General features: G+C 40.8%; 3 protein-coding genes across 6 annotated transcripts; 1 reads left to right on the forward strand and 2 right to left on the reverse strand.

Annotated features, from left to right (window-relative positions):
• Positions 1-173: 173 nt before the first annotated feature.
• Positions 174-19905, reverse strand: wipf2a (WAS/WASL interacting protein family, member 2a). Of its 2 annotated transcripts, none has more exons than XM_085458296.1 (8): positions 19808-19905; positions 12933-13069; positions 12460-12592; positions 11742-11837; positions 9934-10599; positions 8128-8355; positions 3779-3880; positions 174-2213 (listed from the first exon to the last, which is right to left on the reverse strand). In XM_085458296.1, exons 2-8 carry the CDS (start codon positions 12990-12992, stop codon positions 2173-2175), a joined length of 1326 nt encoding a protein of 441 aa, XP_085314422.1. In that variant the 5' UTR covers positions 12993-13069; positions 19808-19905; the 3' UTR covers positions 174-2172. The 2 variants fall into 2 exon arrangements, with proteins under 2 accessions (XP_085314422.1, XP_085314421.1); XM_085458295.1 differs by having other exon boundaries at positions 19399-19905.
• A 714-nt stretch (positions 19906-20619) lies between these two features.
• Positions 20620-21493, forward strand: mrpl21 (mitochondrial ribosomal protein L21). The gene has a single exon (XM_085458297.1). It carries the CDS (start codon positions 20664-20666, stop codon positions 21249-21251), a length of 588 nt encoding a protein of 195 aa, XP_085314423.1. The 5' UTR covers positions 20620-20663; the 3' UTR covers positions 21252-21493.
• A 413-nt stretch (positions 21494-21906) lies between these two features.
• On the reverse strand, positions 21907-27957 carry lg6h6orf120 (linkage group 6 C6orf120 homolog). Of its 3 annotated transcripts, none has more exons than XM_085458298.1 (2): positions 27822-27957; positions 21907-24490 (listed from the first exon to the last, which is right to left on the reverse strand). In XM_085458298.1, the coding sequence occupies exon 2, from the start codon at positions 24454-24456 to the stop codon at positions 23899-23901; it is 558 nt and encodes a 185-aa protein (XP_085314424.1). In that variant the 5' UTR covers positions 24457-24490; positions 27822-27957; the 3' UTR covers positions 21907-23898. The 3 variants fall into 3 exon arrangements, with proteins under 3 accessions (XP_085314424.1, XP_085314426.1, XP_085314425.1); XM_085458300.1 differs by lacking the exon at positions 27822-27957 and adding an exon at positions 27621-27688; XM_085458299.1 differs by lacking the exon at positions 27822-27957 and adding an exon at positions 27066-27243.
• Between the last annotated feature and the right edge of the window lie 41 nt (positions 27958-27998).

Raw genomic sequence — 27998 nt, forward strand, 5'->3', positions numbered from 1 at the left:
AATCTATCTAAATGAGATTTAAGCTGTGTTAATGTTTAGAGAAACGATACCAGCCAAGCGTCCACTACATGAAATGGCAGAACTCGGTACTGACAGCTAATTTAGTAAAACATTGTGCAAGTGGAAGAAAAGCTACAAATACAGAAACTGAGCATAAAGAAACAGACAATGAATCAGGTACCCTTTCCCAACAGGAATATATTTATTTGAAATTATTTCAAATGATAAAAACATGGCTGATAACGTGAATGACCACAGGGTTTTTGCTTTTCAGAGTGGACAAGGTGAGAACATGAGATAAGTAGAGGGGTCATCTGTGTATCAAGGTGAACATGATCCAGAAAAAGAAGCAGAGGTGCATCACTTATCACCTTCACTAAATTACCTGCCGATCTGATTTTTTGAAAACCAGACCCCAAAAATGTTGGCTCATTGGTAAAACCTCGCATACATCAATTCAGCTCATTCACCTTTATGGCCAAATGTCCAGAGAAGTGCAACAAGAATCCAGTCTGTCAGACCAAAGCTCACCCACTGGAACATTGTTAGAACTCTTAATCATGTCTTTTCCTATAGTACAAGCTTTTTACAACATAAAAATAGATCAATAACTATGATTACCATATTCCTTAAAGTAAATATACAATATTTATTGCATTTTCAAATAGACTTGTTTCTTATTTACTCCGTTGTCATCATCTTCCCCCAATATATGTCGTCGTCATCATCATCAAAAAACTAATCACTGGTACCGATGAGTGACAACAGATTTGTGTAAGGCAAATACCAGCAGGAGGCGCTGCATCACTGAGAATGGACAGTCTGACCTGAGCCAGGATCTTTTTGTTCACTTTTTGTGCTGTGCACTGTAGAAAATGATGTCATTAGTGTTTTAAGTGAAGCTTGATGCTTTCAAAGGGAGAAAAGAGAGGACCTCCATATATATTCCAACAATTCTCTGGCACTTAAGTGTTCCTGCATTTTTTTTTTTTTTAAGATTTTTGTTTTTGGTTAGCTGCTACCATCTACAATCTCTACAAACTGCTGCTTGCATAGCAATTCAACAACACATTATCTTTCTCTGGCTATGAGGTCCTTCTTCGAAAGGGCCACCAGCAGCAAATCATGAATCAGAGCAGAGCTGAGTTTTCAGACCAACTTCCCTTGAAGAAGATTCCTGCGAAAACAGAGATGATCCCTTGTAAACTCCTCCAAAAATGGTCTGCAAACCTTGGTCCAGTAAACAAATAATTAGTGTTGGACTAAAATGTGGCCCACACAGAACCCACAGTGAGCCTGAAGAAATATGCTGGCTATGTGAAGGAAACCTGTCAGAACCATCAGGGGCAAATCAGTTTTATGTTGCATCAACATGATGTAGTCCTGATGTTGAAGGTGCGTATGTCAGGGTCATGCACAGTGTCTCGGTTAAGCAGTTTAGCTGCTGTGCAACATCATCTGAAGATGCAAATATGAACAACCCCAGATACAGGATAGAGTTACAAAAACAGGCAAGACTACAATCAAAGAATTCTAAATGTCAGAACAAGTGTGTGGCGACTGCTGTCATGGTGAACCGTTCGTGAGACTCCACCTGCATTTGGCACACCGACTCAAGCACACCTTTACCTGGCACTGATGGAATGGCTATTCAAGACAAATACTAATTAACAAACCGACAATAAGCCCCACATGTGTGGCAGTACAAATTTTTAGGGAAAAACCTGAGTTTATCTGCTCATATTCCCTACAAATTAATGCTGACACCAAAAAGCAATAACATAACAGAAAAAAGAAAATATGTTATTCTGAAAAATCACAACTATTCTTATTATTATTCTGAATAAGCATAAAAAAAGATGGAATGCAGAGATTTGGAAGTGTTCGGAGTTTGGTCCCGATATGTCAAACAGAAGCCTCTGCATTCAGTCAGCAGAGTCGTCATCAAAGTGGTCCCAGGCAGTGGTTTTTGTTCTCTCGTGCAAAGACTGAAAGTGACCGCTGAGTAGTGTCAAACCTGCGTGGTGTAGTAGTGTTTCCTTTGTGTTCACCTTGATGCTTCCAGCTGGTGGCTCAATGTTAGTGTATGTTTGTGATGTAGTGTGTTTATGATTCGAGTGCTTCACCGCTTCCTCCTCAACGACACAGTTCAAGTCCCGAACTGAGGTCTGTTCACCTGCCCACTGGCGGCGCTGGAGGAGCTCCTCTTACGGCTGAGGAAAGAAGGTGGAGAGACAAAGTTAACTACAGCTCAGTCCTCACACTGGTCTAAAGGGCATAAATTGTACATTTTGAGAAGAAAGCTGGAAAAGTGACAGAAGTTCAAAACCAAAAAACAGTTCAATGAATAAATCTTTAAAACCTTAAGCCCTGACAGAAGGTCCGCTATTATTTTACAACTCACAGAGAACCATTTTCAACCACAGTAGACTAGAAATTTCAAAATTTTGAGTTAATAAGCTGTAATTTTCGAGATCAAAATCTTAAGTTAGCGCTGTCAACCAGGGAGCTCTGTGAAGGTACTTCTTTTCCTTGTTACCCAGAAGCCAAAGGTGGAAGGCATCATCTACAGCTGTACTTTTGACATGGTTTTACAAATGACATCCTTGTGTTACTAACTGAACTGCATGGCGTTATCAACAGCAGTTTGCTAATGTTTATTATACACTGGTAGGTCACTGAAGAAGCTAAAACTGTTGCCCTCGTTTCCATTTTCATGAAATTGATTTGTGAATTCAGCGTTGATAACTTTAGAAATGCAAAGACTGTCTCCAATAAATCTCTTAGCTGAGATGATAATCCTGCGTTTGATTCAACCTGGAAACATCATGGCTCCTAAGACTTAAACTCCCCCCTCACCAACTCAACAGGTTAATATTTAGTTTCACAAAACTCAAGTAGTCATTATAAGGAAGTAGGTAAGCTGTGATTAAGTTGGTGGTAAACCTTTACTGTGAAACAAAGGTCAACGTTGCGTTATACCTTTCTCTTTTGGCATGTTGTAAAAAAACAGAAGAATATGTTTGCAGCTTGTGTGAGTCACTGAATATGTGTATAATATAATGTTAGCATTTCTATTTGTGGCAGGATACTACCATCATAAAGATATCACATCAATATTTTAAGAAGACAATTTGTTTCCTACACTGCAAATTACCATTGCCTGTTAATTAGTGCTTTTACACTTAGGTGTGTGCATAATATATACTTATTTTATAGGCAGAGAAGAAGAACTAGTTTCTAGTAATTATTAATTATGTTAATGCTGCTATAATAACACTGAATTTATAGGGAAGACACTTTCCAGAGCAACTCCATAGCATGTGGAGCACGTGCCAACAGCTCTAAAAGACGCATGTAAACCAAACTGTTAGGATAGTGTCTAAACAACACACACACAGCAGCTCAGGGTAATTTTTCATGAAACCCAGCTTCCCCTATGGCTGCATCCTGACACATAACACAAACAGAGCAGTTTATATTGCAATAAAACAACTGTCCACGACTTAACTGAATCTTAAGGGGAGCTGGCATTGTGTTACATTTACACTGTGGGTCATGCTTCAGTCATACCACACAGATCATAACCTTTTCTTCTTGTTTATTCCTTGTTGTTTTACTGCTGTTCTAAGTGTTTAGCACATGAGATCTGGGTAAATAAAGTGACCGTGTCTGACAATAACACTATATTCTCCATGAGAATGCAGTGTCTTATTATTCCTGACAAAACAAGTCAAGTGGAGGGAGAGAGCAATGTGCTTCATAGTGTTACTCATACCCGTGTTGGTCTTGCTGGGGTAGACCTTGTTGATAGGCCTGTACTCCTCTGGAGGTGGAAGGTCTTCAATAGGGTGGAAGTTGAACTTGGATTCAAAATCATCTGTAGGAGGAAGGAGAATAAACATAAACGTTTTAAAATGTGCAGACACATCAAGTCACAAGTTTTAAATATTAATTGCATTTGTTTTACAAAGAAAAGGCAGTGGACAGTTTAAATTGCTTAATAACTTATGACTACTACAAACGCAAAATGAAAAAGTTAAATCTCAAACTTCTGTGGCTAAGAGATCATGTCCTAACCAAAGTGTAGTAACAAATGCTTTAATGGATTTTTTTACTGCTTGCATACTCATTTGCAACAGTACTGATACACCCAGAGTAACATCATCTTCTCCTTCAGCTGACACACAACATAACAGATGTGAATAACAGCATAACAGACTTAGTGAACATGTTAAAGGCTGACACCCCGGTGTTTATGAGAACTTTTGCGAGGTCAGTAAAGCTCTTATATTAAAAATACTGAGGTATTAAACAGCCATCATCATGAAATTTTAACCTGATCATCATAAACGTTATTGTTAATGAATTAAGATTATTTCATTCTTAGCAATTACCCACAGACGGCAGCTATGTTTTTTAAACCTTTAAACATGTGAAACAGCAAAACATAGCACTGAAACAGAGATAAGCACAGTGCAAAAGAATAAAAGACAAACATGTTTTTCACGTGAGTTTCATCTATATAAGAGCGTTTCTAAATCTATGTACCGTCTTTTCTCTCTTTTAAAAGTTAATTAGCCAAAGCCACTAACTCTATCATTAATGCTGGCACTAGGCAGCAAAGATCATCAGTCCTGCTTGTTTTTACTGTTAATATACAGTGTTCATTTAACAGGATAATACAATAATTTGTGTCTAAACTATTGACATTATTGTTATGTTTCTCGTAATGTTTCTCCTAGAAAAACCCATGCCATGTTATTTTAAAGAAGGGGCTTTATTATGCCTTCTAGACCACTCACACTTGTTGTCTTTTTCTAACTGCATGTTCATGAACTTTAACATTTTGTAGCTCTGAGGCTTGTAGCGTCTGACGTGTCGCTCTCGGATTTGTTGTAATTTTGTCCACTCATGTCCACTCCTGGGAAGACTGGTACTGGTGTTGAATGTATCCCAACCTTGTTCACTGTAGAATTATGGACCTCAAATGATTTATAACCATTGCCAGACATTTCGAGGCAGCAACATTTGTTCCTCAATCATTATTTACGTCTTTCCTCCTTGGCCTTGTGTCACCACATACCTGAATGCTGCAGGCAAGCAAGCTGCAAAACATTTGCTTCTACTGGTGAGCTCACACTGGCTGGTGATCAGTTAATGAAGTACATTTGATAAGCCTTACCCTTTTCATTCCTACAGAATTATTAGGGGTACACTTAGTTTAAAAAAAACAGACAAAAAAAAAAAAAAAAACACTGCTTCTGCAATATGGCTTAGTTTTTGTTACATAAATAATGACATTATGTAACCTTTGAGGTTATATTCACATCATATTAAGCTCTGCTAAGGAACAGATTACCACTACATACATTGACAGAGGGAGTACTTTAAACCACCAGGCAGAAGTTTGCTTTTGTTTTTTTAATATCAAAAAATAAATAAAAACAAAACCAAAAAAATCTTTCAACCCCTCTTTCAAACAATTAGCTGATGAGCATGAAAGTTTTTACCCTATTCCTTCTTCTCAGTCTGTAGTCACTGGTCCCTGCCTTTGTATTATGAACAGAGCTCAGTTTTTAGATTCCAGCCACTACAGATCACCCGTACAACATCTTTGCCTTCCCTACAGCCACAAACTCCAACCATCAAGCCTAGACAACAAAAATAAATGGTATTCTTTGGTTTGTCAAATAATAAAATAAGTCGTACAGGTTGCTTACTTTGTCTCAGCCCCCAGTTCTGTCAACCTGTGCACAAAAAAAAAAAAGTCTTTCCTACAGGTTGATGATTTACTTCTTGTAGTGGTTGGCATGTCGAGAATTTACATTTATTCCCTAATCACCTGACATGCAAGCAATGACTGTTTATGCTCTCTTATGACATTTATTACTCAGTTTGAAAGAGTTGCTGAGGGACAGGATGACAAACTATCTTAGGCTATAAATCCCATGGTCTGCAGCCTCAAGTCTCCCTTTATACAAACCACATAAATAGTGATTTGGTTTTATCATCATTTTTAATTCTTAAGTTTGACACAGTAAGTACACAAAGCCTCAGTAGTAATCTAGGAACCACCCATAACTACCTTTTTGGTTTCCTGATGTGTGGACAAATCAGGAAACCAAAAAGGTAGTTTGCATAGTGTCAGTGGAGATTTGACTATCAACGGCGATTCGTCACCGTCACCTCCATCGCATCAAGATCATAAACAAATTTGAGTAGTTAAGCAGCAGAAAAAGTGGTAGCTATTTATATAAGCCTCAGCATTTCATCTCCTGTTTAAAAGAGCAGTCAGATCGAACCCCACATTCAGATAGGTACCTACACTTGGGGATGTAGTGTTGACACTCAGTTCAGTTTACTCACTGCACAGATGTACTGGTGGTGCCCGAAGTTACTGAAATTAAGAGAGATGTTTTTTCAAACATTATCCGAGCTTTTCAGGGATCAAAGGAAAGGGTAAACATCCAAAGTCCACTTAAAAGCCATTTATGGAGCAATAAGACAATTTAACATTCTCTCCTCTTCCTCTCCATCTCCGACTGCCTGCATAAGGACACCATCTCAAGAGAAATCATCAGCACCTCCCTCGACAAAAACCATACAGTGCCTCAGATAAGGAACTTTGGTCCTCATCTGCCTCACTATCAACCGTTCCATTAAAACAGAATGGGGATGAAATGGGAGTTACAGTTACTGTAATTAAGTATCATTTAAATTTAATTACCAAAAAGTTATCATTCACTTTATACTTAACTTTAACAGAAACCACCGTCCTAGTTCAACACTATAGCAGTAGGCCAGACACATTTACACAGGCATAAAACACTAGCGGCTGCAAAAAGAGTCTTTGGCACAAATCCCCTGGAAGTAAGATCTAGTTAGCAGGTTACTAACCCTACCAACCCCGTCACCAGGTGTTCAACATTTCAACCATACTGTTGATTATAAATGAGTTTTTGAGTGCATGTGGCAAAACTGTCCTTCCAACCCCATAAGGATATGAACACTTTTATTTTACTAGGCCTCACAAAATCTTTTCTTCTAGTGACTCTGGTGAGTTTCAGACTTCCAGCCTTAAGTTTTTATTGGAAAAACCAACTTCACAATCCCTTACAAGGCCACATTTTGTGTTGCGGCAGCCACGTAAGACCGTGAGATAAACATAAACTGGCTTTGTAGTTATGCTCTCTTAATCACAATGTATTCCTACCAACATTGTCGTAACACCATGGATAACCAATTTACTTATAACAGGTTGGGCTTGTTTATCCAAGATTAGTACTAGATTATCAGCAGTATGATAATCTGGTTCAGCCTCCTGTTCATCCATCTTCATTTCTGCTTATCTCACAGTGCATTTTGTTGCACTAGCCTTCATTGGCCATTTCCTGTGTTTGTGTGGGTCTGCAGTAGTGGCAAGTGTGGATTCATGTAAACTCTTTCTTTGTGATCACAGTTTGGTTTAAACAGCAAGCACTGGGCTGTTGTCCACTGTGCTCCAGTTATGGTTGATTTTCTGAAGCATGTACAGCACCCTCTCTGTGTTCTTAGCTGATTTACAAATGGAGCACTGGGTTTTCCACTCCTGCCTAACAGAACACACACATTGTCTGTGTGCACCAGTGCTGCTATGCAAAGAGACTGTAGCAGAAAATTCAAAGAGAGAGGATGGGTGTGGATGGAGGTGTCAGGGTCCAATTTGAATACCTCCACACATACAAAACCAGGCAAAAAGGTAATGAGCTACATTTAAGCCATTTTAGGTCTAACCTGTGAGCAAAGTCATGTAAATAAGATCTCACACGTAACACTACGATGGTTATAGCTCATCTTTTTAGGATTTAAACAATGTCTGGAGAGAGACATTTATACATAACAGTTTTGAAGTCACAATTTTAGGGATGTTATCCTTTTCTTATCATTTTGCTAAGTTCATTATAAATATTTTAACTTGATAAATGGTGAAATCCTGTATCCCTTTGTTTCTGCCTGCTGTGAACTGTGGCACCATTTGATCTAATTGAACTAGATTCAGTAGGATTTTAAAAACTGATGTTATTTAGCAGTTGTCAACAGTGGAATATGAAGGAGATGTTGCCGAAGCAGTCTTTTCGCACTCACCTATGATGGACTTGGAGGAGGAGCTGGAGGAGTAACCATTCCGGACTGGCGGGGGTGGAGGAGGGGGTCCAGCTGGGGTTCGTGAGGAGGAAGATGAGATGGAGGAAGAGGAAGGAGGAGGTGGTGGTTTATTGCCTCTGGAGTCTGAGCTATGGCCACGGTAAGGGGGTGGGGGAGGAGGGGCATCCCGATTGCCATTACGAGACCCAGGGGTGGGCGCCTGGGGAGCTGCATGGACAACATACACACACAAACAAGTGATCACGAATTCATACTGAGGGTCAGATGAACGGCAGTGATCTTAATGAATCTGGTCAAGTCTGTGTGTGTCTAATGTATCAGTTGCCGGGGTCCCCCCACCATGATAAAACTTGTAAGGGTACAAAGTTTGTACACACGGGCTAAAACAGAAATATGAAATGAAAGTACTGACCATGACTGTTTTACATTTAGTACAGACTTATATAGTCAAGTGTTACTCAGCAGTCAGTAAAAACGTGCATGCATGTTGTGCAGAACAGAGCGAAACATCACGTTACAAGCATCTTTCTTCCAGCTGGTTTCATAACCAATCATGAAACCAGATATGATATAGTTTCTTAAAAATGCTACTGTTTGTAACAAAGCAACTTAGAATATGCCACATGACACATTTCGAGTTCCTGTCACTGCATCAGTGGAAAAAAAACCCCAAACATCTGTTCTCATACTGACTTTTAAAATATAGAGACTTCAGTACCAGCGAACAGTGAGATTGAAACAAGTCTGTGCAACTTAATATTAAGAGTGTGTGTGGGGGAAAACAAGGTGAGCAGGAATGCTGGAATATTCCACAGGGCTACAGGAATGCAGAGAAACCAGGAGACCTTGTAGCAAATCGTTTCACCGTTCAATCACAAGACAGAACTCAAGCTAACAAGTGCCTTCCTGTTTCGTGTATTTGCTTTGAATTCAAATTATGACTGTTCCCAGTGTGCCATAAATCTTTTCTGAAGCGGAAACAAAATCATCATTTGACACGTCAGACGTGGAGAACTTCATCTGTAACTAGGGCACTTTGTAGGTGTGGCTGTCCTAAATCCCCCAGTTTTTTTAAGTTTTGTTTTGTAAACATCAGAAGCATCTAAGATGTGTCATCCACATGGCATCCACCCAACTTAGCATACTTACAAATACCAAAAAACAGCATATCTGCTCCGCATATTAAAATATCCTCATGTCGTCACTTGTTGACAAAATAAGGGGGGGAAAAAAGGTCATTCTCCCAAATGCAAAAGCAGCTGTAATTATAAGAAATATTATACTACTGTCAAGAATCGATGCAGGAACTTGATGAAATGCTGCAGCCAAAAGAAAGATTTATACATCACACAGAACAAGACGAAGCACATTTTTTGTATCGTTCTGCACTACTCTCAGATTCAGAGGATAGAAGCCCGTCATGTGTAGAAAACGTTGCAGCGTTATCCTGGATTGTACCTTAAAGGTTCAGAGATAATGAGCCAAGGCTTGCTTTGCCTTCATTATAAACATTTCTCCTCAAAATAAAGAATAATGAGGTCTTCTTCAACGTTCACAATCAGGAGTTTGCACTCAGCCATATCTTTATTGTATATATGAAGTAAATCTGGGCATTCAAACGATGAGCTGATTAAGGGATTAGGTTAACAATGGAGGTTAGGTTTCATGAAGGTCAAATTAGAGATGATTGAGAATGAACGAGAGAATTTCAATCACAGGATAAAAATAAAGAAAAAATTGTGGTGAGTGGCAATATTGCACTTTTGACAGATTTCTGGGACGTACCTGTTCTGCGTCCAGGTGGATCTCTGACAGGTGGAGGTGGTCTGTTAGACTGCTGAGAAGAGGATGACGATGATAATGATGGAGGTGGTGGTGGGGCATGGCTGCGTCCTTGGTTGCTGCCTCCTGATGTGTGTTTTTTATGAAGGGAGTTATTCCTCTGGGGAAGCTCTGGAGCTCCACCTCCATCGCCGTGGGATGGCCCATTAGAGACACCACCAGATGTGTGTGGTCTGTATGGCGGGGGAGGAGGAGGAGCAGAAGAGCCTCCAGTAGGTGGTCTGCTGGAGGACAGAGGTTTTACGTTGCTGGGCGGGGCTGGGCCTCTTCCAGGTGTTGGTGGAAGGGGTTTCTCTCTGCTGTAAGAGGATGAGGAAGGTGCAAGAGATGCTTTCTGGCTTGGGGTAGGTGGGGCATTTCCACGGCCACCTCTGTTAAAGGGTGGTGGAGGCGGTGGTGCAGAGGTGCTGTGCTTCATCCCACTGCTACCGCTGGAGGAGTGGGATATGTCAGGCAGCGAGGGGCGGTGTGAGCGTGAATGTTCTGGTGGAGAGGGCTTGTTGGGGGGTGACGGTGAGGTGGACCGGCCTGTGGGAGGACGAGGAGCCGCTGACCGGGACCCCGGGGGCCGTAGCGCAGATCTGCCCAGTGAACCACCAGCAGGACCGTCTGTGTGGAAGACAGAGAGGCAGTGTTTAAGTGCACTGGGAAAAAAATACAACAAAAACCAACTCTGGTTTCTTGGAAGCAAGTATTATTGTTTTGGAAGCAAAATAATAAGGAATTGGGAATGACTTAACACTCCCAGTGAGTCTCATACTCTCGCTCTGAAACTCGCGCTGTCACCATATTTTTCCTCTATCAGGTAATATATAAACACGCACGCTCCATGCAGTGTGCCAGCTAGAAATTTTTCCTGGTTGGGGATTAATGGTGCATTCGCAGCATGTGGGAAAAAAATAACTCGGAGTGAATTACACGCAGACAGCTTAATATTTCCATGGTAACTTATACTTGATGGTTACAATAAAGCCATTTTAACCAACATGCGTGGGAAAATCTCACGATACATTGAATATATTTGATATATCGCCGAGCCCTATGTGGACGAGTTAAATACTACAATCAGATGATTTTTGCACAAATCAGTCACATGTCAGACCTGTTGCTGACTGATTCGTCGATAATATTCTTTATATACCAACCTCTTGCTAAACTGTACAGTACAGTCTTGTGGTGTTGTTGCTGTATATTATTGCTTAATTAGTGAAGGGGTGGGTAACCAAGTTTGACCAGCTTATGGTTACATTAACACTAGTTGGAAACTTTCGTTTCTCCACGGAGCTACACCTTTGACTGCTAAGATCTTCCATTATAAAAATATCAAACAAGCAGCAGGAGAAGTTAAAGGTTGAAGCTATTTGCTGCATATGAAGTGTAACAGTTCAATAATTTAACATTCAACTAAAATAGTACGTTTTAGACTTTCATTCATTATTAATGGTCCAAGCATTGTGAATTTGTAGCAGTGTAAATTATTTATTTCTATAACCACAAAATGATGGACAGAAAAATAAAAAGTACAAGCTCGGGAGAAAGGCCAAAGGAGCTTTATTCTCTCTCTTTATGTGCCGTTTCTTATTCTGGAATCATCTGCTGACAGATGTTATGTGTACGAGAGGACTGACTTCAGGTGTCCTCTCTTCTCCTTGTTATTTACTCACACTAATGATAACGGCTCTTTGACAAAATGATCCAAATACAGTAAACTGGGGCAAACACGTATGTGCTAAATAGCAGAAATGTTTTACCTCCAATTGGTCGTAACTTTGGCACACCTCCTTGGAAAAGGCCGCCCATTCCCTTTGGGGCTCCACCTCCACCACCTCCTCCACCTCCTCCAGATTCTGGGGGGGCAAACAGAAATACATTTTAATATTCAAATATTTAGAGAACCTGGGACTTTATCATGGAAAACTGATGGGAATAAGCTGTTCCACTGCAGAGTAAGAAAAAAACTGTTCTTTAATTTAACATTTTAAAGGTCAAGTTCAGTTTCCTTTTTCCACTTAAACATATTTTACATAAATTTCTGAAACATATACCGCTCAACAATGGAAAAAATTAAAGGGAACTCTTAAACCACACATCATTACTGACATACAGCAAGACGACTTATTGAAAACAAACATGCGCTGTCATTCACCTTTTCCCCCCAACATCTATTTGTTTATACCCTACTTTGCATTTCCACAATGTGTCTTTTGTCCTGTGCCCCCCACCCCCACTTCCACCACCCCACCTTATTGTAGCAGATGGCAGAGTTTTCTTCCTGTCACGGAGTTTTTTCTGCCCACTGTCAGCGAGTGTTTGGTACAATATTAAGCACCCCGAGGTGACTATTGTTGTGATTTGGCAGTATATAAATACAAGATAATTTTAGGACATCCACCCTGGTGTCAGGATTTTGAATCAACTCACAGGGAGTACATCAGTTGGGATTTGAGTTTGTGTATAAAACAAACTTACTCTCTATAACAGGAGCACTCCGGTCATTGACCTGGCCGACCTTCTTTAGCTTGGCGCCTTTGTGGATGTCTGACAGCAGTGCTCCTCTGCCTTTTGCCTCAGATGAGCTCAGTTTGGGAGGAGCTGTGTTTGCCTGTGGAGACAGTTAAAAACTTTACAAGCAAACTTCCGGCTCCTTTAGTTAGAACAAAAAAGTTTGAGCTCGCAATGCAGACTTAAAACAAAGATATAGTTTAGTAGCAGCTTTTGGTAATTTAGCTTCTATATCTGACTTTGCCCATGGCTTAACAATTCAAAAACGTTTCAGGGACAAGCACGTCTTGTGCACATTTGCACCATGTTTTAATATAAACAAATTTCTCACAGCACATATAAACATCTCAGGTCAAATTAGAGATCTGCTACAAGGAAGTGTATAACTTGTCAGTTTTCAGTGCAGTGTGTTGTGATGAATATTTGATCGGGTCACTGACCTCATGGAAGGTTGGAGGGGGTGGGGGTCCTGGAGGAGGAGGAGGGGGAGGAATAGGCATCCTGACTCTGCGTTGGCACCGTTCTGTGTGGGGTAAAGGCCGGTGACTTCACCGTCTCTGGAACAATACGCTGGCTCCTGAAAATGACAAAATATCTCAACTGATAAAACTGAAAGCCAAATTCGGTTGTTAAGTGATGACGTATGAGCCCTGCTTCTACTCTGCATTTATTAAGGCTTTTCTGTTTTAAAACACACGTTTTGTATCTTGTTCTATTTAATCTGAACACGCCCCTAAAAAAAGTCAGTGATCACTGTCGGTCTCTCTCGGTTTTTATTACCACTACTCATCAGCACAACGTTTTAAAGCTCACGGTGTAACTGCAGCCCAGCCCGTGCAGACTAACTTGGTATGGTGGATGGATTATCTCAGTTGTTCTCCTGACTGAAATTTGGTCCATTTACAGCATCCTTTGACCCTAACTGTCAGGAACCCTTACATTAACTTTTATTGAGTGGAAAAATTTGCGTTCATCCTCCAGCTTCACTGTGTTCACATTATACTAGCCACAGCTGTGTAGTTTTGTCTGATGAAGCAAAGGTTTACTAGCAGTAAGGGTAAAACTGCACATACTGTTGTACCAGTGTAGTAGTAGTAAAAAAAAAAAAAAAAAAAAAAAAAGGTCCAGTCTAGAATATGATGTAACCCTAGTTTCAAGAAATTAAGAGTGCGCACACACACACACACACACACACACCCACCCCACAGGAGCTTTCCCATGGACCAAGAACCTTTTAACCTTCTGTACCCTTTAACAGCAACAGCTGGATATGCCGTATTTCCCCATAACAGCCATGGATTACTGGAAACCTTCTACTGCTGTCCGTGTATATAAGATATTGTTGTATATACATTGTATTTTTATGCATTTAATTAATATTAACACTTAAAAATAAATTAGGAATTAAAAATATGTCTAATATTTTATAAAATGTTAAAACTTCATTGTGTATGAAGTGTCCTTGTCTGCTTGTCTTTTCAAATAAAGTCCAATATGGGCCAGCAAAGCTCACTTATGAGACGAGTTGTTGAGGATACCCCGAACTTGCCTGTGAGTAAAAACTGCCGGTTTTGTTCAGTGCTAGTGAATTTTGTTTTTTGAAGTAAGTGACTGTGAGCTGTCTGGAGACAAGAGGCTTGCATGTCTAATGGCATAGGAGGCAGATGTAGATGAGGAGGAGACAAATGATGAAAATGTAAATTTGTTGGTATATCAGCGCTGTTAGGGGAGGAGAAACAGCCGAAGCAAAGAAATAACTTTTCCCCCCAAAAGTTTCTTCCACAAACTGTTGCAACATTTCCCTCTGTATAATCTGTTCATTACTTTACTGATATATCATTAAATGGCTCTAAAACCAATGCAATCATATACAAATATCTTCAACCCACCTGTAGCAGATCCGGCACATGTTGTAGGCTACAAAAATCTAGAGGTGCGTAACCGGCAGAAATGGCGGCTAGCAACAGCAGGTGTAATGTTAATGTTATGCCGTTCATGAGGCACTGCACAGTGGGTGTAATGATCCCACAGACTTTAACTCAAACCAACTTTTAAATCAAAGAATATGTGCTTAATAAAATAAAATAAAAAAAGCCACAAGGAACACTCACCATGATTGCAGTGGATAATTTTACCTGTTTTGAACACCTCTGCATTTTAGTTCGTTGTATGTTAAACATCCTATGTTCTTAGCACAGCAGGAGCTATGCTAGTGGACCAAGAACAGCACAAACACAAACAAGAGCAGCCCACATTACTGGCTGTTACATTTCGACACTGCTCCCGATGACACTAAACAACTACATTATGTAGATGTCTGTATGAAAAGCTCTGCTAAACAACGACAGCCTGCCAACCCACAACCCTTCCAGGCATTTTGGTTCCTCTATCTGAACAATGAACCAGACTTTAAAACAAGTTTACAGTTTGTAAACCCCAAAGTTTCACTAAAATCCTCTCAATAGCTGCAGCAACTCTTAACGGGTTTGGCTAAGTGGTGCTGAATGTGTTTCTTTCAGTTCAAAACTGAAAGCTAATCAAATATCAAAAAGGAGAGAAGCGCAAGCACCAGATCCTCAGAACAATCTTTAATCCAAAGAATAATTAAACATTTAATCAATCCTGTGTTTTTGTTTTTCCTTCTACTGATCAGCTACTTGTTTCACATCCAAAATAAGAACAATGCATTTAACCAGCATCCAGGCAGAGCTAACAACAGGAGAATGTTCATTTTAATGTGAAGAGCTGAGTGTTTTCATATGGTTTTCTTTCAATGTTCTACACTTTGTGCCTGTGTCACTGTTAAATGCAACTGCGACCTGGATTACTCCCATGGGAATTGGGACAGTTTGCACAGTACAGTTGACGAGACTGTTATGAACCATGATGCTTGAGATAAAGGATGAAATGACAAGAGTTGTTCTGTCTTTCAAATTTCACTTGCAATCTTTTGTAAATCCTTAACTGTGCAACAATGGAGGGTGCCCTCGGGTAAATCCAATATGAAGTGTCACAACATGATGATTACTCATTTTAAAGCGTCATCAGTTTTATAAGGCTTAAGGTGATGAAACTGACTCCACCTATTTGTAGGACAGAACTGAACCAGTTGTAGGATTTTTCTGATTATATGACACACACACACACACACACACACACACACACACACACACACACACACACACACCTAATTGTAACGAAACAGAACTTCTCATGTTGGTAATACACAACTTTCTATTAGTGTAGACTGGACGATTTCTGCGTTTCCAATTCTATAGTTAGGATGAAGAAAGCCAAGACACAGCAAACGGCATCACTGAACAAAGCATCTTCCGTCTTGTTGTCATGACTGTAGTTGACGTTATGCCAACAAGCAGCTGGTGATTGTGTTGTGTTACTGCGAATAGATAAAAGCCCCTGAAGCTAGTTGCTCTTAGGGATGATGCTCAGTAGGCAGTTTCCTAAGAGGGTCCCTCGAACTCGGTAGGTAGACTCGCTTTAGACGCGTCTCTACAAAAAGAATCCAACGCCTCAACTTTACTCTGAATATTACCCTAAAAAACAAAAACAAAAAAAAATCTCATCTCAGGGCTTACTCCACCCACAGACCAAAAAGGTTTTCAGCTGTGGGTCTAAAGTAGGGGTGTCAAACTCCAGACCTCGAGGGCTGGTGTCCTAAAACTCAAATGTGTCCCTGCTGCAACACACCTGTATAAAATTAGTAGGTCATTAGCAAGACTCTATAGAACTTGACTGCATGCTGAGGTGGCAACCCCCAACCCTACTCAAGTAATTTTAAATAAATCAGATCAGAATCAGAATCAGAATGGGGTTTATTGCCAAATGTTGAGCAGGTTTACAACATTAGGAAATTGCTGCGGTGCTTCAGTGCAAACATGCTGTCATAAATAGCACTTAAATAGACATGGAAAAAAATAAAAGTAGGGATAAGAATTAAAAGTGCTACGTGGAAAGATATGTGCATGAGATATACATGAGATATATACATGAGAATAAGTGCAAGTAATGCAAGTAAAGGTAAATGTTTGGAAATATGTACTTCTAAAATAACTTTCATTGCACCATGTTTATTCAGTCATGAGCTCTGTAACATGAACCAAATGGCTGCGTTGCAACCTCAGCATGACTTGGGTACTTTTGTGAAATCTAATGATCTCCCCTGAACTTAATTTGGAACTATGTCCCTTTGGTGGAAAAAGGGTAAGAGAATCAAGTTAATCAAAACGTCCTGTTCCCTGCACAGATTTCCTGCAGAGGGAACTAGAGATGTCAACGGCTGACTGGAATAGGCCCGTTTGGGTTTTTAGCTGATCAGCCATGACAGATGACTGATAAATTTCACATATTTTTTTCTTGGACTTGTCCGTCTCCAGAAACATGGCTTCAGGTAGCTATAATGCAGACAATGACTAAGTTATTGATTTGGTCATAGACAATACCCCTGTGAAACAAAATCTAACAAGTAATAAGTGTATCTAGGTGTCTCAAATGCTAATGAAATAGCCAGTTTAACCACTGCCACTTCCCGTTAGTGCACAGACTCAGTTGGTTTCAAAGTCTTCCCTCTATTTTCTATTGCAGTAATTTCAGCTGAAATAAAAGTTGTTCAATGTTTAGTGGCTCCAACTTCAACATCTGTTCAGTCTCATCTCCCAATACAGTGGCACTGAAATCCAACTAGGAACTAGTTGGTGTAAATACAGGGTGACGCAAGTCTGTAACACAATGGAATACACTGGAGTTTTTATCTATACAATAAGCTCTGGCCACCAACTTAAATCACATTGGTCACTTGACATTTGTTTGAATTAGACTGACTCCTGACACAAGTCTTGTAATCTGGGGCCGTTTTAGAGTAAAAAGGTTGATTACTTAATAATTTAGCCGTTTCGAGGTTATTCAAGGCATTATTGATCAATAATGACCTGAAGAAATACAGGACAGTGCGTTTTCATCCACTATGAAATTAGAATAGCACTTTGCCCATCTTTGCGAGAAGGTGCACTAAATATAAAACTTGTTATACAGTCAGTTTAGCGAGATAAGTACAGCTCTGTTTGACCCCTGTTCATTTATATAAATTTTTTTTTTTAAATCCTGTAATCACACATGAATTTATATGATGGACATCATTTTCCAGTATTGGAAAGTTTTGATTTGAAAAGACTACCAAAATATTTGTACTGAATTTACATTATAGCTAATTATATTATATTAAACTGTGTCCATCCTGCATATAATACACCTGTACTGAAACTGCTCTAAATGTCAAAGCTTTTCACACAAAGAGTGTCTGAGGTCATTGGATCTCCCCAAACCAGTTAGCTGTCTGGGCTCATTGTTGCCTCATGCAGGCAGTTGGCTCCTCGCCCCGCCCTCACCTCTTTTATGCTCCAGTCCTCGGGCAGCATGGTTTAGAGCTGAGACAGGTTTTCACCGAGGGAAACCAAAGGAATCTTACCTAGCAAGCTCGCTAGTCAGGCAGTGACGTGGGTTAAAGCGAACCGCACAGCAGCAGATTTACGAAAACTGAGAGTAGGGGGTCAGCAAATATTTCAAGACCTGTCTGGTGTGTAGAGTAACTGTAGTCTCAAATAGACCTATTTCAGTGACAGTGATTTAATTAAACCAGCAAGAAAGGTGTGCAAATGGCTATTACACAACTCAAGGATCCATCGTCACATCATATTTACTTTATTATGAGATATCACAAAATCTCTGATTTAATCTTTATATCTTAAATCTCTGATTTAAGAAACTGGAACTAGTAACTGTTGTTTATGCTTTTAACAATTCTTTGCAGTTCTTTAAGTGACAACCCACTGTATAGAGCCAAGAAGACCTCAGATTGTTGGTATAAGACTTCAGAAATACTAAAAAGGCTGTGGTTTAAATAAGATATGATAATCAAATATTACCCAGGCAGTAAAAATGCTCATATGGTTGGCAGTCATGCCCTGACCTTTGACCCCATAATCTAACTAATCCTGTCCATTCAAGATCCAAGTAAAAATGAGCTCTTAAGTAGGTCATGAGGCTGAGATTTGCTCACCATTAAACTGTTCACCCAAACAGTTGGTAAACAGCCATTTGATGGCAAGAAGTTTCCCCACATCAACAGTCTGGCGATGTACAGAGAAACAGAGCCAGAGAGGGAGGGCTGTATGAGGAAGTAGGATGCTTTTGTGGTTAAGGAAGTACGCTGAGCTTACAGGCCTGTAACACTGTGTGTGTTTCTAGGCTTTAGGGGGGTGGAGATGGCCCCATATAACTAAAACAGAACCTCAATTGTGTGCTCAAGACATTCTTTAGAATAAAAAACAACATTTTCTACTGTCAGCTTTTTTCAACATGTAGAGACCAGATAACTACCATGAAACCAGGGATGGAAGACACATTTGTACACTATGTAGAAATTTAAATTTTTATTGCGTTGAGCTTAATGAATACACGAGGCAGAAACTAATAATCGATTAGTCGAAAACTGGCATCTATTTTGGTTTGCAAATAACCATTTATATTTCCGTGCACCGGATAGTTCCATTACTTACAGTGTTTGAGAGATGTTTACCCTACTTGGGTATGAAATGACAAAAGTCGTCTATTTAAATACCGATATAGTGATGATTTTTTTATAGTGTGACATTTGATGCCTTCGCATATGTACATAATTCCTTATACCTCTGCACACCACTGCATGAACATAGTTTTTGTTGGACAGACCTCCAGCTAAGAGAAACATGAAAACAGTGACATAAACGTTCGTCACACACATGATCCAAAGGCCTAGGCAGGTTGTGTAGCCGCTCCCAGGTAAAGGGAGAGTGAGCATACATACCTGGCAGAGGCTAACTTAAACTTGGTTAGCATTACGAATTTACTCACCCTGGCTCGAACAAGCGGATGTTTGCTAGTCTCGTCCTCCTAAACAACATGAATGGGAAGTGTCGATGTAGAAATCCTTCGTAGGGGAGAGTCTAACCCCCCTTCCAAAAAAATGATGGGAGGGTGCTGGTGAGCTGTGCTGGCGTAAGTTACCAGCGACACTAGCAGGTTAGCTAGCTAGCTGTCGATGGTTTCAACAGATCGGCTAGCGGCGGGTTCACTGGAGCTAGCCGCAGTTAGCTGCTTTGCACCGAGCTGTTTACTTTCCAGCTGTCAATGTCAGCGCAGTCCGGCTGCCTGCAAACTCTGTCCGCAAGAGGTCTTTGAGATAAATAGTGCATTAAACAAAGTGCTGGGCGCGTCTGAGAACCACTTTTTATCAGTTTTGGGTAGCTATAGAAAACTTTACCTGCCCTCCTGACCTGCCAGCAGAGCCATACTCCCTGCTGACACCGTTTTATCGCTCTCTTCTCGGAAACCCGGAAACAAGCAGAGCGACACAAAATGGAGCACAACAGCGGTGCATTAAAGCGCTGCCGTAAATTCCAGCTTTAACAAGGTCATATGTGTACTAACAAAACTCAGTCCTGAAACGTGTTTGATTTAATGGGACGTGTAATGTTTAGACTACGTCAATGTCACGATTTACATTTTCAGTTCAGTTGATCTAATTTTCATATTTCGTAAGATGTAGAGCATTGGATATATTTCGTGTTTGATGAAAATTTTCTTTCACTGTATGAAATAATTGTTATGGTTCCTTTGGTGCTAGAAGTTGAGGTAAACGGTTACTTTTTCATATATTTAGAGTTTCCCTCTAGTCTAAGCAGTTAACAGCAGTTAAAAATTATAAACGGTGATGTGGAGTCTTTTTTTTTCTTATTTCTTATTCTTATTTTCTTATTATGAAATATGTGGGAAAGGTGAGAACAGAGAAACAAATAAACGTGTAATCTTTCTAAAACATGATGCATAAAAGGGCAAGACAATGAATTAACTGTCTTGAGGGGTCTGTTTGGTAAAATACGAGGTACGCGGAAACCAAATCTTTCTATAATAGAATTAATTAGCGTCCATCTGAAAATTGTTTAAAGTGATTATCAAATTAAATTAATAATATGAAAAATATAGCGTTAAGCTATGTTTGTCTCTGGGCCAGAAAAGTTTCCTTTTTCCAGTTTTTAAAGGATGCTTTTGAAGGCAGAAGTGTCAGGTGACTGTAACGTGACGCTTGCGCAGTTGGAACCAGACGACTTCCTGTCAAGATGTCGGCGAGCATGGCGTACGCCGGATTGTGGAGGACATGCAGAATGTTACTACCCAGACACCATGTCCTGTCCCCCGCTGCCATCCGAACACAGAGCTCTGCTAGTGGAGACTTGATGCCCTGGACCTCGCTCTCCAGGCCTCCGTGGCCGGAGCAGCCGAGCCCGTACTCGGCGGAAGAAGAGCAGAGCCGACACGCTGCTGTGGTGAGCACCGTAAACCAGCGGATCAACCTTCGGGACTTCGGCCGGCTCTTCGCGGTGGTGCACTTCGCCGGACGCCAGTGGAAGGTCACCGGTGAAGACTTGATCCTGATCGAGAACCACATCGAGGCGGAGTGCGGGGAGCGTATCCGCATGGAGAAGGTGCTTTTGGTTGGAGCTGAGGACTTCACCCTGATTGGTAGGCCTCTTCTGGGGAAGGAGCTGGTCAGAGTCGAGGCCACCGTAATCGAAAAGACCGAGTCCTGGCCCAAAGTCCACATGCGTTTCTGGAAGAGACACCGGTTCCAGCGCAAAAGGATCATTATCCAGCCGCAGACGGTGCTAAGGATCAACGGCATCGAGCTGGCCCCCAGACTCACATGAAGCTGATGACACAGGACTGGAAGACTCTACTCTCTGACCCGCGGTTTATTTTTTCTTATTGGTTTCAAACATGTAAACAAACTTGTGGCGGTCAGCTTATATGCTCATGACTCTGACTGGTTTGAAACGAGGAGCTGAACATTTGAGTAATACGCTGAGCAGCTGTTCACTGGGTTGTACTCCTGTAAATATATAGTGCAGACCTGTGAGGAGATGTATTAAAGCTTTGTTTCCAACATGTACTGAGGGTTTGGATTAAATCTGAGTTTACAACACAAAACTTTACAAAGGGTTGAAGTTAGTGTAGCTGCAATGGGGGAAAATCCCCTCTATTTCCTCAAGGACCCACAGAATAACCAGAGTAAGTCCACCGTTAGCCTAGATCGTGATTTATAGAGAGAAGATAAAGTGGGTCTGCCCACACTGACCAGAATGTCTGTGAACCCATGTCATCCTTTTGAGACTCAGCTGATACATAAACATTTAATTTAATAAAACCAATCCCCTAAATGCAGGGTTCCCAACCTGAGGTGATATGTGTACCTATGTTAAAGTAGCTTATGCTATAAAACAATTACTGGTATTTCTGATGTAAAAGTTAGAATAAATAAAACATAAAACATGTTTCAATGACTTAAGAAACACAGTCATGTGACAAGTTTTTAAAACAATTTCTAATTTTATTGTGAAACCTGACTAGATCGCCTCTGGGAACAAGAAAGCTCCACAGATGTTCAGAGGATCGATCTGAAGGCACTGTTGAACATTTCTGCTCAGAGGGTAACAAAGTTCTACTCAGAACTGAACTCCAGCGCTGGAGGTGATGTTTAAATGAGGAGTTTGTCCAACAGGCAAAAACAACAAAAGTGAGCGATCAAACTAAATACAATGCTGCTACTCATGTTAACAGATCGGTAGAAATCTCATCACAAACACATGTTCCCTGTGTGAGTCCAAATCAATGAAACATCCTTAAACAGCAAAAAAACGTTGAATGATCTGCTTTAAGGAAAATCTGTTCTCAAATTGACTGTATAGCTCAGTATATTTGACCACAGAACTCACATGGTGCTGAGCTGTGTTAAGACAGACAGGTGGTGTTCATTCATTCACAGGCTGAGGGGGGGGCTAGTCGATCATTTCAATCTTGATACAGAAAGGAAACAACAAATGTTGACTTACTGTGTCACTCCTGCAGCTCTACACCAGCTTTGACTACACTTTGAATGTGCACAAATTGTAGTCGTCTTGTAGAGAGAAATGTTAAGCTGAAGCTACTACGAGGCTAACCGATGACTTTGGATGTGTTTAACGTGATCCCTCCACCTTTGAGCAATAAGGAAACAACAACCCTGTGCACAGTGTGACCTCAGTAGACTTCAAATTAAGGGGTTTGGTTTAACACTAATCAAATAAGTATTATTAGCTTGGAAGTCAAGTGTGGTGGATTTTAGGAGAAGCTGCTTAGCTGAAAGATCACTCGTCAGCGAGGTGAAGCCCAGCCAGTTTTTGACCTACAGTTTGAATCTGTGCACAAAAACTAGACATATAGATCATGGTATAAGAATTAGTGACAGCTGGTCAAGTCGGACAATGTAACCACACCAGAGCAGCACATACGCATTTAACTTAACAGTGGCATTAAGTGAAAATTAGGCCTCAAAACTTTGTGATACTGTTGATTATGGTGTTGGGCACAGTTTGGCAGTTTTGGACAAAGATCCTCTGTGCACCGAGGAAAAAAACCAAAAACACACAGAGGTTCTCTCATTTTCCAAAGTCTGCTGCATGTGCGAATGTGGGGGGGAAAAAAACTAATTATAATCAAACAGAAAACTTTGCTTTGGGTAAAATTAAGTTTAAAAGAAGAGATCATACAGCTTCAAAGTAGCAGCTAAAGTAAAGATCCTGCAAACTGCTATTAACCATCGAGTTAATTTAGTTCACAAACTCCCCCTAAGAATCCTGCACACACACCATCATTTTCCTACACGGTGGGAATAACACTGTGTCGGGAACCCTGCTTCTGATTGCTGTGATAAACAATGCTTTGTAACTTCCTAAAAACAGAAATTCTAAGAACATTTTACAAGATCAGACCGACCAGACGTGTGGAGGCATGAAATAAAGGAAGCATTTCAATGTCTCTCCCAAGTGTGACAGTATAAGAGTTAACACTTTCTCTTTGAAGCATAGCATGGGCGTATCCCAAAGTGCTGAAGCCTCAAAGCAGCTCAAATTTAGAACCTATTTGTGTCTTCACTGCAGTTTCTCTCTTTGATATTTTTAATAATTTTATGACTTTGGGCAATGGAAAAGGAAGAATGGTTCTAGCGACTGACTTATAAGAAACTTCTTATTCCATATATACCTTTCAAGACTCCAGAACAAGTCCCCTTGTGTTCTTTTAGTGTAGCTAAAACCAAATACACTTTGTGAAACATTTTCTGACTGGTCAGGCTTCGCTGGTGAATTCCGTGCTGTAAATCTGACTTTGCTGTTTACCAAGTCTGTAGGTTTGATTGTTTAAATGTCAGAACTCTCCCTGGGGTTTGGTGCAACATTTTTTTCACCCTCACAAAATGAAAGGAATCTAATGTACCATGGCAGAATATCCTCCTGCTGTCACAGCAATGAACAGTGATTTTCAAAACAAAATCTCAAGTATAATCTTCAGAAGTCCGATCAGAATAGTCCAAAAGATGGACTCTTCCTCCTGGAAGTCGTCCTCTGTAGCATGAGCAGATTTCTTTTCCTTATGTACACCTTCTGAGTTGTAAGAGCCCTTATCAAATGGGTCTTGGGACACAGTCTGATCGTAGAACACTCGCATTTCAAACTCACTCTCCTGGTGAGACGGGTGGCCATAAATGCCGATGCCCACAGGCCTTGTGAAGTCCCCGGGGACCACCACCACATCTTGTCCGCAGGTGGCTGATTGCAGCTTGTAGGTGTCGAAGCTCGGGTGCAGGGTTTTATCTGATACGTACAGGTCTGCGTCTCCCTTGAGGCTTTGCATGTGGAGGATGATTCTGCCGTCGTGGTTGAGGCGTAGGTAGCTGTAGTTTCCGGCCCCAATGTGGCCCTGAACCACATGGAGCAGCACCCATTCTTCAGGGAAGCTGTCATCCTCTGAGGGGCTCAGGAAGCTTCTGGCCTGGGACAGCAGGAGGGCGACGACCAGCGCGCTGCAACTCAGCTTCATGGTGAAGGCATCTGTCAGTCAGTCATCAGACAGCCTGAAAAAAAATGAACAACACACAGATCAGGAGGCTACATTTAAACAGAGGCAAAGGCTAAACTGCTGCTCAGAACTACAGAAGTCAGTACAACCAACTCCAACTGCTGTCACAGCCAGCTGTTTGTAAATCAGCAGCAGAGGGGAGCTGAACAGAGAGGAGCTATACAAACCGTCTTCAATAGGCAGGCAGCAGAAACTGACTGAATAAAGGCAGTTTTAATGTAGGCTCAGCGGGAAGAGATCAACAGTGCTTTATGCATGGGTTAACTGATTTACCCATTAGCAAAATGGGGAGGGGGAAGTGAGACCACAAAGCATCATAAAAGAGAGCCCCCATTAGTTAGTTTTGAAAGGATAGGGAAGCAAAAAGTGGACGCATAAGCTGGAGATGTGTGCCATTTAAACAGCTGCCTGAGTCACGAAATTCAAAAAAGAGAAAAACATACATTAAAATATGTAGAATCACAGTGTCTGCAAGTCAGTGTCAAGTAAGGCTTCTCACACACACATACATATAAAGCCCAAAACAGAAAAGTTGTATCCATCACACAATTTAGTCAAGTAAAACACATTATGATTGCAGTTCTGTAATAAGGTTACCACACAGAAAACTGCCTGCTTCAAAAGCCTGAATACGACAACTGCTGGCACAATGGGATGTTTAGTTACAGTCATTTCTCCGCCATGATGAAAGCTGCCTTTACAGCTAAATCAGCCAAAGGTGGTACAGTGGTGAAGTTGTAGGGGACTGCCCAGGATTCAGGTTTTTTGTTCTTTACTTGGCTTGCAAGCCAGAGTGTTCTCTGGCAACAAAATAAAGCATGGTTACTGGGTCAAACCCCCATCTGGATTCAGGAATTCACTAACTCAATACCCCTTGAACCCAGTTATCTCAAACTCTAAGTGGAAAGGTCAAGCACACTCCTGAAGGGAACTCACGCACTCCGTGCTTGTCAATTTAATGTGTATTACAATGGGAAGCCCACAGTACTAAAAAAAAAAAGTCCAAATAAGCACCAAAATAATAAAGAAGCACCCCAAAACTGCCTACATTGCAAACACACCAATATTTCAGTTTCAGGGAGAGATATTGGAAAGTTGTTTTCCCGCAATCCCATAATGTTTGAAGCCTGGGCAACAAGGAAAGCGTCTCTTTGCATATAAAATAGCCGAGGACTGTCAGTGAAGCCAAGGATAGGCGCTAGGCTAACCATCACACTGAGAGCACGGGGCCTGTGCTTCAACACCACCAGCTGCCATCTTGCCTTTTTGCCACACCATTTTTGAAATGAGACAGGAAGCAGGATTTGGGAACCACCTTGGCTGACAAGAAAGCATGGACTGAGCAATTATTAAACAGAGAAAACATTAATGAAATGCAGGCTGCAATGCAGTGGTTAGAACCGTCTCCTCACAGGAACAATGTCCCGAGTTAAAATCCTGCCTTGGTTGTTCTGTGTGGCTTTTGCATGTTCTTCCTGCGTCTGTATGGGTTCTCTCTGGGATGCTCCATCTTCCTCCCAAAGTCCAAAGACAGGCTTGTCAGGCTAACAGATTGTCTTAAGTGCTGGCCCTTCGACAGACTGGCAACCTGTCCACGGTATACCTTTTGCTTTGCTCCATAACAATTGGGATAGCCCCCCGCCCCTGCAACCCCAAACTGGATAAACAAAATAAAGTGGAAGGTTGATTTAGCCCCCCAAAAATGTCCCACTTGAATAAGTAAAGATATGTCAAAAGCATTGTATTTTTACATAATATAAGGCTAGGATCTAAATTTTTGATAGTTAATAAGTCAACAGCCATATTCTGATAACCCTTGTACACCGTTATTCACATCTCTTTTAGTTGTTAGAGTTATAAGAATAAGTTAGGTATGACTAAAATCTTAGGTTTTTAATAGCACTTATGGGGAAAAAAATAGCTGTCTTCCAGACGTTTTAAAAATAGCATCTTGTGGTGCAGGGTGTCAAAGTTAATCATTACATGGTTTGTTTGACAGGAAACGTCTCATTTTGTTAGCAGGATGTTACTCAGTAGTCACTTTCCATTTAATACAACATGTAGATTGATTAACATGTTTCTGGCCATGAACGTTTTGCAGGTTCTTACTGACATCCCATCACCCTAACCTGTTTTTAGGCAAAGCAAATAATCAATTAGTCCTACACTACAAAGCCCGTCGAAGCGTATCTAACAATACACAGTCTGCTTCATCTCATTTTATTATGTACAGTTAATAAGTTACCTGCTGTAACAGAGCCATCACAGCAAATGTTCACTTTGTTATTCCACCACTGTCCTATTAAAGGAGATTCATCGAATACACGGACAAGATAAATCCACAGCTGTTAGCGAGATTAATTAAGGAATGTTTGCCATTTTTAGGGGATTTGCTGATTTCAGGAAAAATGTGTAAGACAAACAATTATCCATTAAAGTACAACCTAACACCCGATGTGAGGTAGTGTACACGTAAAATACAATTGCTACGCATAAAACAAAAATAAAGACTATAGAATGAGAAGTCAAAACTACAAAAACACGACAGCAAAGCATGCCGGTCAACCCACCTCAGTTCTTCCATTCATTAAAAGACATGACAAACTGGTTTCCAGAACAGAAAGGACGCCTGTAGTTTTGGTGCCAAAAACTGAATATACTCGGGAGAAACATGCGGAGAAAGTAACGCGGTAACCGTCTGCCGCCTCCTCACAGCTCAGTGAAACATGACTAAAGAAGCCGGATAGTTTTCGATTGAGAGCCTCTCGGCACGGTTAAAAATAACCACCTGCTCCCCATTTCACCTCTGACACCAATCAACCAACTTTAACCATTAACTACATTTTTATTAACAAATAAACACCAAGACTGGGAGGGGGCAGCCTTAAAAGGTTTCAGGGATTTTGACATTAATACGTCTGATAAATTAAACAAAGAGCTTTTTGTAACGGCTGAACCTGCCGCATGCTACGTCGCTAACAGCTAAGAATAGCAGTTTCAACCTGTACAACCCCAGCAGTAAAAATGTTTTCATGAAAACAGACGTACTGTTAAAGACTATGCCAGTTACCTCCAACTGTATCATTCAGAAACAGTCCACAAAAACACATTGCTACTTGACTTACTGAACAGGTTAGCAAGTTCTTAAAGCAGCTAGCTATCACGCAGCTACCGTTGCACGTAGCCTGTTTAGCTTTAGCCAAACACGTTCAGGAGTTTACATAAGCTGGAGGCCGGGGGTTAGCTCAGTGCCTAAAGATCAAGTTACGAATAGATTAATATAAAGATATTCATGGATCAGTTAACAGTGCACTTAGTTTACTTACACAGCTGTCATTTCCTGAGCAGCATCTTCAACTGAGCAGCAAAGTTCACTTCATCATTTCCTTTTCCTTCAGCTACACAAACAGCAAAGCGCGCACTCACGCCACCTACCGGCCGTTGTGAAGGTGACGCTCATCAGTAGCCAAAAAAGCTCCAAGTATTTTTTAGAAAAGGTGGCA

The sequence above is a fragment of the Copadichromis virginalis genome, linkage group LG6, assembly GCF_057382275.1.
Source record: "Copadichromis virginalis isolate Kocher_CV1m ecotype Utaka linkage group LG6, C_Virginalis_male_GT1.1, whole genome shotgun sequence".
Lineage (NCBI taxonomy): Eukaryota > Metazoa > Chordata > Actinopteri > Cichliformes > Cichlidae > Copadichromis > Copadichromis virginalis.